The sequence below is a fragment of the Haliotis rufescens genome, unplaced genomic scaffold (genome assembly GCF_023055435.1).
Source record: "Haliotis rufescens isolate VD_foot unplaced genomic scaffold, xgHalRufe1.0.p SCAF_92, whole genome shotgun sequence".
Lineage (NCBI taxonomy): Eukaryota > Metazoa > Mollusca > Gastropoda > Lepetellida > Haliotidae > Haliotis > Haliotis rufescens.
The window spans coordinates 393,698-406,093 of NW_025964386.1; the positions used below are offsets into that span (position 1 = coordinate 393,698).

The 12,396-nt window shown below is 38.0% G+C and overlaps 1 protein-coding gene across 1 annotated transcript; it reads right to left on the reverse strand.

Moving 5' to 3' along the window:
- Nucleotides 1-1,497: 1,497 nt before the first annotated feature.
- Nucleotides 1,498-5,734, reverse strand: LOC124135669. The gene is made up of 5 exons (XM_046501111.2): nucleotides 4,747-5,734; nucleotides 3,691-3,938; nucleotides 3,234-3,327; nucleotides 1,849-2,532; nucleotides 1,498-1,646 (listed from the first exon to the last, which is right to left on the reverse strand). The coding sequence occupies exons 2-5, from the start codon at nucleotides 3,910-3,912 to the stop codon at nucleotides 1,636-1,638; spliced, it is 1,011 nt and encodes a 336-aa protein (XP_046357067.1). The 5' UTR covers nucleotides 3,913-3,938; nucleotides 4,747-5,734; the 3' UTR covers nucleotides 1,498-1,635.
- Nucleotides 5,735-12,396: the final 6,662 nt, after the last annotated feature.

Here is a 12,396-nt window from a genome sequence, read left to right on the forward strand (position 1 = left end):
GAATGTTGACTTCGGCAAAAACTGTGTAACATTTTGTATAATAGAAAATAGACCAAATATATAAAGCATAATTACATTTGATATGTTATCAAATATCAAACTTTCTTTTGAGGAATAATAGGGCAAATGGCGCGCTATAACAATACTTACACAGTTTAACGCTTACATGTATGTGTTTGCTAAGTAACTGTAACTGCGATTGACCAGTGGCGAAAGCTGCAAGATATATTTTAATTGTACTTAGCAAGTTGCAAAAATACAGTTATGCTTTGTTCAGGTTAATGTGTACAAAATATAAAAATGTATCGAGAAACCCATGCACCATTATACCCCTATCACCAGTACAGCGTATACATCTACTGCCAGAAAGTTTAATGCAACATGAAATGTAATATTAATGAGTAAAAAATCCATGTAAATTAAAAGCTACAAAAAAACACCCATAATCATAAGAATTCGCAACTAAAATCAGAACCCATTGTACGATTCCGACTAAATCGTAAGTATAAGTTGTTAATCACTTCCTCATTCACACGTGTGTAATGAACACATACACTCTTCAAAAAAGGAAACGCACAAGTGGATTTTTAGTTAATTTATTGTACATAATAAAGTCGATATATTTATATAAATATGAAATTTTGGAGCTCGATAGTCACATATTGTCGTTGTACAAAGGCATTGAAAAATGTTCTTTGTCATGTCACATTAGGCCACAAGAATGCGCTGAACTCAGTATCTACGTGTGACCGCCCCGGGCAGCAATCACGGCTCTGCATCTCCTCGACACTGACTGGATAAATGTACGGATTCTGTCCTGCGGAATTCTGCGCCATTCTGCTTGTAACGCTTTGACCAGTTGTGGGAGTGTCTGCAGCGTGTTCTGACGTTGACGTATACGTCGATCGAGTTCATCCCAGAGGTGTTCGATTGGGTTGAGATCTGGATATCTCAACGGCCAGGGTAAGCCGTTGATGTTTGCATTATGTAGGTAGTCTACAGTGACACGAGCTGTGTTAAAACAGACGTCGGTTAGAAGAAATCCCAGTTTTAATCTCACAGCAATGACATTAGGAGGATATTCATGTGGATAATTCATGTTGGCTTTAACTAACTTAATGTTGTTTACACAAGGGTTGTTAAACACTGTCAAATACGGACATGTATTGTGGTAAATAAACAACAGAAAAACAGTGTGAATCTCTGTGTAGCAGTGCCTCGTATTATTCTTAATACTGACTTTGAAATCGCTTTACACATTAAGCAATAATTACTGAATCCTTGATCTTTCACGACAAGCTGTATATCCGTGTCATGCGAAACGTAACCTTGTTTATTAAAATTGTGTTTCGAGGACCGAGTATTCATGAAATGTATTCTCAACCAATTAATATACCATGTAGGTGTGTGACGAATGTTCGCCTGGTTGTTGGGGGCGTGGTTACCTCCGCACTAATTGCAACCAGTGTGGGGAGACGTGAAATAAGGGATTCAAGATTTGAATTCATACTATTTATTAACGTTATAGGTGTACAGGCATAATCATCACGTGGTCTATGGCGCTCCTTCTTGCTGTTGTTGCAGGCATTTGACAACAACGTTAAATTCCAAAGTCCAAGGGTAGGGCCTTTGTGTTTAGCCGTGAACTGGAGATGAAAGGGAATATTACATCACATTCAGTTTTGTCAAAGTATTGGTTGGAGATATTAACAGAAAAGGCTAATGAATAGGCTAATGATTATTTATGACAAAAACAAATAAAGTAGTAAAACCTAGATCTATAATGAACATTTCTATCTAAAGCAAAAAAATAACAGATAAGACTTTACTTAAGTTGATGATACTGACCATATACGACCCCGAGACCTATACCGCCGAGACTTGGATTACTAGGAGAGATGGCGTAAGTACCACATCCCCCGAAGTGTAGTTCCGTGTCGTAGAAGTAGTCGTCGTTGAGATGGTCAGTTGTACTTAACATTTTGGCACCCGAATTCCACTGATCCGTCAAAGGATGATGAGGGTTCACCCATCCTGTCCTTGAAGGCGAACGCTGATTGGGATTCGTATAGAAGGTGAAATAGGCATTGGGGTTTCCGTCACAATTACTGAATGACTGGTCAACTCCATTTGCGTTGTATCCATGCACGAAACCTTTCGAAAGGAGGACTTTGGGATGAAAACCCAGGTATAGATAGGGACCTAGATTCGGGTTGTGTGGGCTTGTGTAGAGTGTATATTCATTGACCATGATGCCAAGAGGTAGGAATAAAAACCTATCAAGCTGAGAGATTGTGGATTCGGATTGTGTCGTGTTGCTCCACTTTGCAACAAAGCTGACTTTGGACTTAGTGTTTAAGTGGAGACTTAAATCCTCTGTTGTCAATGTGGCTGCAGCGGATTTGGAAAAGTAGGTGATAATGTCACTGCTGCTGAAGCGGCACCAAACTCTGATGGTACTGCCATTGTTAGTCCTGAGAGTATACTCGCCGCTAGCTGTGCCCGGTGCAACATTGTAGATGTCATGACATGCTGGAAAAATAATTGTAAATTGACTTCTTTTTGAACAAAAATAGTACTGAGCGTAGAACATGTATGGAAACAGATATGCTCTTTGAGATGGAAATAATAGTGACACAATCATTTCCGTAGTGATAAGAAATCTTTCCTGAGTACTGTACGATTCCAAACATTTCATATGCATGTGTTTATGAATGACTGTTAATTAATGATGATATAAGGTATTCGCGGATCGGTTAAAGTATCCTAACCCACTTGTCACAAACACATACAAAGGCAAGTCAATTGGTCACCTGTATAAATACGCGGACACATGAAAATTTAGCAGTGTCCTCGACATTTCTACCAGAAACTGTTTTTAAGGCTTTAAGAAGGCCTGGCATGTTGTGACTCAGAACAAACAACTTTTGTTTAAGGATAGTAGCAGTCGTAAATGCTGGAATATTGCGGGACAAACTTGACATCGTCCCTCGTCAGCGAGCCTGGCCACCCGATCCCATTGGGCTTCCTTTACGACAACCACGGATTGAAGACTATTTATAAACCGGATATGCGTTGCAATCTAATGCAAACGTCTCGGTATTCATATCGATAATGTACTATGTATTCTGTCCAGCTGAACTTAAGGAAAACCAGCAACAACCGGGTCAAATGCTAATGTTACAAACAAGATCGGTCTGTAGGAGAATTGGGAGTGGTGAACAAATACTTACTGCGGATGTCATGTTGACAGATGTCTCCCATATAGCCTGGTTTGCACGCACAGGTCTGTTTTGTGCCCCCATTCAAACAATCAGTTCTCTGGCCCTATAAAATCAAAGCATTTCAATATTAGTAAGTTAGATTTAACGCCGCTTGGAATAGTTATATCACAGCGTATCACCTTTGTTTCAGATAAATAAACAGATGGTAAACCCTCCTCCCAAACAAGATTCATCAGAAGATGACAAATCCCTCGGGCCCAAACAGTAAGTATCAATAGTAATAAAGATTCCTCTTTTCATACCTTTTCAAAATGAACAAAATATACGGCATGCACAACACAATGTCTATTAGGTGGTCGCTCCCTTAACTATCATTACGCACTTACACTATGAAGGTCGCTCCTTTAACTATCATTACGTACTTACACGATGAAGGTCGCTCCCTCAACTATTATGACGTACTTACACTATGGAGGTCGCATCCATTACTGCCATAAAGACACGCCAAAGATGTTGGGAGTCCACATCCCTCACAAACAACAACACCATTCTGTTGGCAGTTAGGTGTGGCGGGACAAGGGTTTCGGTCATTCTTTGAATCTGTACACGGGAAGCACAGTATCAAAAGAGCGCAAAGGACACTCAGTGTTGGAAACATATCGGGAGGGAAATTGTTGCTCCAGATCATCGGACGCCTTTACGACACTTCTTCAACTGCAACATGAAATGTAAAATGAAAATAATATGCACATATGTAGTTGAATCTGATCATTTCCCTGTTTTGTACATTGTAAACGTGAACATTAAAACCCATCCTAATACCACCAACCGCACCTAATAACTGTTTTAACTGTAAGCATCTAAGCAATTGTATGCGAATATCGAGCTGATACGGGAAAAATAACAATTCGCTTAAAGCAGTGACCAACTGCTTGTTTATGCCTTACAGAAACATTTGGAGTAGGAACTAACATCTCAATCCAACAAACTGTCCATGACTATTCCAACATCGTCTCTGCCTCGAACAGGCTTCATTACCAATGTACCATCATGGCAATTAGCATTCGCTTTCATGGTTCGGAGAATGAGAAACCCAAACATTTCTGTTGAGGCCTCGAAGAAAGGTGACGCACTTTCTGACCAATTAACCTTACAAATAGTGAACTCAATCCCTCAAGATGTTCGGAAGGGATGAATAACATAAGCAGAGCGCAATTCATTATGGGAATGCTAAATTTAACAACTGAAACCTCGCACTGATACGGTTTTAATTCAATTAAGAGTTATCAGGTATAACGGGTAACGTTACTCTACAGGTCATACAGGTCATTGCTTTTAGCCTTATAACATGTATATTCATGTACTCACTATTAACAAGAATGAAGTAAGATTTCTGACTTTGAACTAGCAAATACAAGTGACAAAATTTAATGTTGATAGTATCAATACACCCATTAAAGATAAACTTTAAAGATAAAGAATCATATGTTATTTTAGGCAACAACACAAAGAAAAGGCTTACCTTAAAGTAGAAGCAACGTTGAGTAACTTGTGCCTTCCAAAGTTTATTACAGGAGCAGAGTGATTCGACAGCTCTGTCCTGCTCTTATATTACCCAAAATGTTGACGAGGTAGAACGCACAGTTTGCTCTGATTGGTCAAACTGTATGTTTATTGTTTAATTAATATCTACGGCTAAGAATGAATTGACATAAGCTTTCCTTTCATGTGTTGTTCCTCGGATTTAACATTGCTCACAAAGTTAACCTAATGAATTGATATTGGAAGGAGACTCGAATTAATTTAAACAAAGAAGCATAAAAGAAGTAAACTCATTGTGTATGCTAATGAAGGCACCCATTTGCGAGGGGGATTAAAAGTGTGACACGTAGCCACCACGGTTTACCCTCACTTTGCCAGCAGCTTGATGTTTACAGAAGGGATAAGTGGTTACACCTGACTGAGCCTGCAGGTCCAATTTATTCCCCGTGTAATTCTATCCGGGGTGTACAACCATGAACTATATCTAGCCTAAGAATGTCAGGTTCAAGTATTAATTGCAGCACATTCAACAGTCAATAAATATGTTATATTAACTAAAACACACACCAAAAAAAAAGTTTTACATTCATCTTTTATTTCACACAGATATTTGCAACATTTTACATTCATATTTTATTTCACACAGATATTTGCAACATTTTACATTCATATTTTATTTCACACAGCTTCCAAAGTCAAACAATATATGAAACATATCATCCAATTTATAGTCCGACAAGATGTGAGACATTGTCTCCATAGATCAGGGGGGTTGTGACACCTGTCACAAGTAGTCTCTTTTGCTGCTCTAACCTTTCCTTTAGCTGGCGGTACACCTTCTTCTTGGGTCTAACACTTCCACCTGCATTCAGCTGCATCACCGTCAACTCTGCAAATTTCTGTTCGGACTTGATCAGGTTCACAAACAATATAATATTTAAAAAACACTGCAAAACAGATATTACTCATTAAGTAAGATTCTCTAAATCTGAGAAAAATGTCACAAATTCAAATAAACCTGCTATGCTATGCTATGCCTTGAATGCAAGGATTTATGAATGCAAACATATTATTTTAGTAAGAAAATTTAAATTGATTACTTACTGTTAAGTTCCTCTTGAAATATACTAGGCAGTGGTCTGTAGTCTGTTCGGACAAGGTCCTTCATATTGGCAATGAAAGTATCTACTTTCAGTCTAGCAGGATCTCGAAGATGGTATTTCAATAACGCAATAAAATAGTTGAATTAAGTTAAAATGATTTACATTATGTGTCATTAAACTTGTAAGAACACCTGTATGTATTTGGGAAACAAAAACATGAGTTTTGAGCAAAGGAAAATATTCTCACCCATGGGCCAAAGCTTTTACGCGCCCCTGGGCGAAATATTTCAATATCGCTATAAAATCGTTGAATTAGGTTAAAATGATATGAATTTTGTGTCATGATACTTGAAAGAAATGCATATATGTATTTGCGAAACAAAAACAAGAGTTTTGAGTAAAGGAACATATTCTCGCCCATGGGCCACTCTTCGACCATGGACAGGCCCATGGGCGACATAGTGTAAATGTTGAGTTTTTGAACAAAGTTTTTTTCATTTTTTCTTCCTTAGTATGTTCCCTTGAAAACAGCATGTTTAATTTTGTAAATACCTTTGACCGAGACTGGGCAAATACCGTAGAGTTTCTGGACTGTTTGGGTTTCCAGAATTAAAATTGGACGTTTTAAAAGATAAAATGTACATCAATCCATTAAAACGGGATTAACTGGGTAGTGACATGATATTAAGAGAGTGTGTGACAATGACGCTTTTACATTTGTGTTAGTAATACAGCTAACTTATTACACAGTGAATCATTATTCATTACATAATTAAACTGGTCAGCTGGATCAAGTTATAGGAAGGAGGGATCTAAACTAGAAATAGAATGAAACAAATTAAAACGTAGGTATGAGTAAAGCTCACAAGTTGCAAGAAAGTGTATTTCATCTTCTATTGAGTCTATTTATTAAAGTGGTACAGGTTTTGTGTATCATCCTAATTCAATCTCTAAAGGTAAGGTTCCACAACGAAAGTTACTAAAAATACTTCTATCGTATCCATTAAGTGAAGCACTGACATACTTCTCAGTATAAAAATCAGTTTTAAATCGTCTATACGTTCATAGCGTATTACCATTTTCTAAATTTCTATCATTCCATAATTCTACAAGCCAGCTATTATAATCAATACACATTAACCACTGTTTTGCAGAATCAATTCAGCTGAGGATATGTCAAAACATTTGACAGGGGTAAAGCCCAGTTTTAAAGAAGTGAATATGTAACATTATGCCAGGATTTTCTAAACTTAAGCGACCTTGTTATTCACAGATCTAACAATGATGGATTGCTGTGCTCTGTGTAAACGGCGCCGGAATCTGAGAACCTCAACATGTTGTTTCACGAGAGGGAACCTCCACCCCATATCCTAACACCTTGGTTGAACAAGATTTGCATAAAGAGTATTAAAAACTTCATAAGGTAGTCCACCAACTGATTTAAATTTGCAAATTATTACATCCAAAGCACGACTTGCAGATTTCATTCGCTGTAAAATTAAGATTAAGGTGTTCATGAAACCATAATTCAATATATTTATAAGCTTCTGTTTAATCGTCATCGAAATATAATGAATAATCTGATCTTGAACATGAAGCTTGACGGAAATGAACAACTTTAGTTTTATTTCTGATTAACTTTTAATTGCAATGCAGAGTACCAAGTGGCCGCACGTTCAAGCATACGCTGTAAAAATTGTTCATTATCCGGGACTTTCAAAATATTTTTCAAATATACTGCAATTTGTGTGTTCATTTGTCCATATGAACGTAATAAAGCGAAAACATGTAAAAAATATATAATGTTACTGGGCATACAGGTCCTTTATGAATGAAGGTCAACTCGGAGGCTTCTCATGTCACTGAGGCGATCTGAAAGTCATACCGGAAGCTAATTTTAAAAGGGAGATAACTCTAACTTTCGTGTAATGAGGGAGCATACGTTGTGGCAAAAATATATCGCACAGATCGGTTAAACAGAATACAAAGTGTAGAAACATTTCCTCTGATAATGTGAACACATGTAACTAGGATTCAACACACACATACACATTCGATATATAAGTGAAAATATGAGATGTTAATACATATATCAATTATGCAGACAAGTATTAAGTGATAATAAAGTTCCATACACACATTTAGAGTAAAGTTCAAAATATCAGGCACAATATAGTAATAATAATATATATATATATATATATATATATAGAGAGAGAGAGAGAGAGAGAGAGAGAGAGAAAGAGAGGGAGAGAGACACACGTAACATATATAGATGCATAAGCACATACATATATATGTAGTCGCACACATAAGGTAATCAGTAATAATTAAGTGAATATGAAAACAATGAAATAGGTATGTGACGAAAAAATGTGTATTGGTTACAAAAGAGCCTGCCCAATGTGCCTAGAGTGGTTGTGGGTGGTGATAATACAATATCATGAAACTTACGCTGGGCAAAACGTGCAGCTCGCCTTTCTCCAGATCGTCAAATAAAGTGAATGTGTACACTTTTTCTGGTTCGTTGTCATACACGATATTGTGCCATTTTAAATATCCCGGTACTTGGGAAATGACCATCCCCGGAAACCATTGTAAATTACCCTCCACATCCCATACATGATTCACCCTCTCTCCAACAAGAATACTCCTTGAGGAACCCTCACCAGTGTTGTTAGAAGTTGCCAGAGATATTAAACATTGTTAGTGAGAGTTGAAAGGTCAATTGTTTTTTTTTATTGTTAAAAAACTGTAAGAGCAGAAGATTTTCGGGTTTTTGTTTTTGAACTTTATTTCGGAAACGAATTTGACACTTCAGTGCCTCCATACGCTCCTTCTTTGACCGATATTGATTTAAACGGTTGTCCACTTCATTGTAGGACTGCCACAGTCCATGTATCATAATTGATTCTAGGTTGGCATCATGTTTACTTTGCTGTCTTTTAAGTTTTCGAGCAACTTCCTCTTGTTTGTGTTTGAGGGCATCCTGTTTTTGTTGCTGAATAATTAATTTGCGATGTTTAAATTGGGCGAGGGATGTTTTTGTAAGTTTTGAGGCATGGTTGAGGACATTCTGTTGGGAATCATATGATAGAGTGGCTCTCCACTCATTAACTCCGTTGACATTGAAAATGATGTGTGATTCCTGAGTGTAAACGGACGAAGATGGATTGTGGTTTTATGTGATACAACTGACCAAATACAGATTCCGGGAGTTTGGTGTGTTTTAAAGATGACGTGCAATGTGGATGTGATTGTGAAGTTTTGTTCCAATGAATGCCACCAGGGAGCTGATTTGCCAGAAGGCGCTGCAGAAGTGATGTGATGTCTGGTATGATATTATCCAAGAAGAGGTGGGTGGTGACGTCATTACCGCATGACGTCGTGAGGGCTTTAAGCACAGAATCCGGTTTATCTGTGGGTTTCTTAACATATGGAAAAACCTCGACATCCCCTCTCATAAAACTTGGGATGTCCAGTGACTTGAGCCAGTTGATAAGTGTGTCATATAAAATATTCATATCTAAGATTGTCCTCTTATGCTAGGGACATTTACAAAACGTTTCAGTTCAGTCCATCAAGCTGTTTCAGAGAGTATGTCGAAATTGTGTATGAATAATCTGTATTAGAGGGTACATTCATCGAGTTTCTGTATAAATTTCCGATTTGTTCAAGGCTTTAGGATCAGCAAACATTTAAATCATTGTTCCAGATCGCAAACATAGCTTACGGTAATGGAAATATTCATATGGATATTATTCTGTTGATCCTATCTGTTTTAACTCAAGGTGAAGCAGGTGCAATCGGATCAAAGGCAACTTTGGTTGCAAATGAGCTTATTCTGTAGGAGAATTAAGAATGGTGAACGAATTAAATACTTACTGCGGATGTCATGTTGACAGATGTCTCCCATATAGCCTGGTTTGCAAGCACAGGTCCCGTTCGCCTGTTTAGTACCCCCGTTCATACATTCAGCCCTACAGCCCTAGAAAATGAAAACGTAAACATTCCACCATTTGTTAGGGAGTGAGATCTTTCTTCTTGACATTTGTGTGTTTTTATGCCAAAAATAAGAGGGTCGCATCCTCTCCGATCATGGGGTTCACGTACTTACATGATGGAGGAAGCAACCATTATTGCCATAAAGACATGCCAAAGACGTTGGGAGTCCACATCCTTGACAAGTAACTACACCATTCTGTTGGCATCTAGGTGTGGCGGGACAAGGGTTCCTAGGCGTCCTGTTTCGACCATGGGCATCTGTACATGGGTAGCACAGTATCAGTACAGCACAAAGGGCACTCAGGGTAGGGAACATATCGGGAAGAACGTATTTGCGAAACATAATTGGACACCAATTCTTCAACTGGACTTCAACAAGTCATATCCTAATATCATGCGCACACATCTATTAATTGTCATATCTACAGGTATCTGAGCGAATTTACCTGTACAACGAGCTGACCTTGCTTCTGTTGTGCTCTTTTGCTGTTGTTTAACGCTGCACTCTGCAATATCCCAGCAATGTGATTCATTGCTGTCTGTAAAATTACTATGATTTGACCAAACAAAATCCATTGATTGGTATTACAACAAATGATCCACACCTTTAAGAGCGCGCCTGATTGATGCATTTACTTAGGATAGATGAAATGTATTGATGGGTCTTGAGCTGACAGCTTCGGGGAATACACAGTACTTGCAGCATATTATGATATCAGGTATCCAGTGTAATATACAGATCTATTACAAATGTCATGAATCATTGTCTTAGAAACAATCATTTAGGGCAAAGAGAGTTGATTATCTCACACGTTTGATTAATGTTATCAGTAAACACAAATAACCTCATGAGCTCTCCTTTATGATCTTTCAGCTTCAGCTTCATGGCAAGTTTGAAAATGAGGTGAAAGATTTTTAAGGGACTGTACAATTGTTGTCAAGAAGAAGTTTTAGGTAACATAGACTCACAACAAGATGCATGGAGGAACGGACGAATAGACAGACTTATTAATGACTTACTTTCTTACATTATACGGAACATAAAATGGAATATTAAAGCAAAACCCATACAGTAAAGTAATATGTAACGATATCAAGTGAATAAAACTGAGGGTGGGATAAAACATCAAAAACACATATTCAAATAGAACTATGATGAGAAAGTTGGTGCTATCTATTTTACGGCCTAAAATTTTAATTGGACTCAAGGTTTCACACAAAACACACACTCTCTCTCTATCTTTCTCTCTTTCTATCTCTCTCTCTCTCTCTCTCTCTCTCTCTCTCTCTCTCTCTCTCACACACACACACACACACACACACACACACACACACACACACACACACACACACACACACACACACACACACACACACACGTAGTATGTGCAGTCTGCCTGTAACAAGCCATGCGCCTGGTGACTGTCATTCGGCTACAGACAAAACTCCTTGCAACGTGGTTATGCATTGCTCCTTGATGTAACACACCAACGGTTTGTTCTCTCTGTTGGAGCCTTAATCTTAGCATGTTATTTGTCACTGTCCAATGCCTTGGGTGTGAATGAACAGTACTCCATCTTTTTATACCTGTATGTTTGCAGACTAGCCTGCTGCAAGTGCAGCAAAAGTTTCACTTCAAACTGAAGTTTCACAGATCTGGCTACTGTAGCAGAAGCATTACTCAGCAAATTGTATCGGTTGTGTTAGGGCGATTGATTCTCAACCATTTTGTAACACTATTCGGGGTTTGCATTCAACATCTGAAATGCAGTAAATCGCCTGGATCTGATAATACTTTACTTTTTTTTAAACATTCTGCAGATTCATTGTTACCATATCTGTACTTAATGTTGAACATTGTAGATATTGTACTAGTCCGGACTGAAGCCGATTTATAGTGCTGAGATACCATGCCGCAGTTTAACACGAATACCCCACTCAGACACAGTATACTGACTCCGAGCCGACTAGTCCTTGTTTTAGCCCGTCAATGTCGAGCGCAAGGCAAGTACCATGTTTTGGGTTCCACAAAGACATTACATCCAAGTGCCTTCTTCGAGTTACTGTACCTGAAAGTGTTACACTAGCACTACAATATATTTTGAAACTTGTGAACTGCACTTGTGGCAGTGATACACCGTGTAGGACAAATCGATGTGGTTGCAGTCATCCCAGTTACCTTGCACAGTATTCTGCTCCTGTAGCTCCAGTGTCTGCTTCAACCCACTCACTAACCGTGTTATTGATGATGAGGAAGAAACCTAAACTGATTGTATGTATGTGAAGAAAACCTTGCGCCAATATTCATTTTTGAAAGTTCAGAATAATCAATTATGCTTAAAAGAATCCCGTGCTTGTTGACTTTTATAATGTTTCGACAGGCATTTTGCCAGTTATCTTGCTTATTTAAGAATCAAATTATGTTTTAAATGATACCAGTTCATTTAGAATACCATATGCTAATTAGTTGAAATCAAAATATTAGTGATTTGCTCCAAAAGTGGTATCATATTCCATACTGT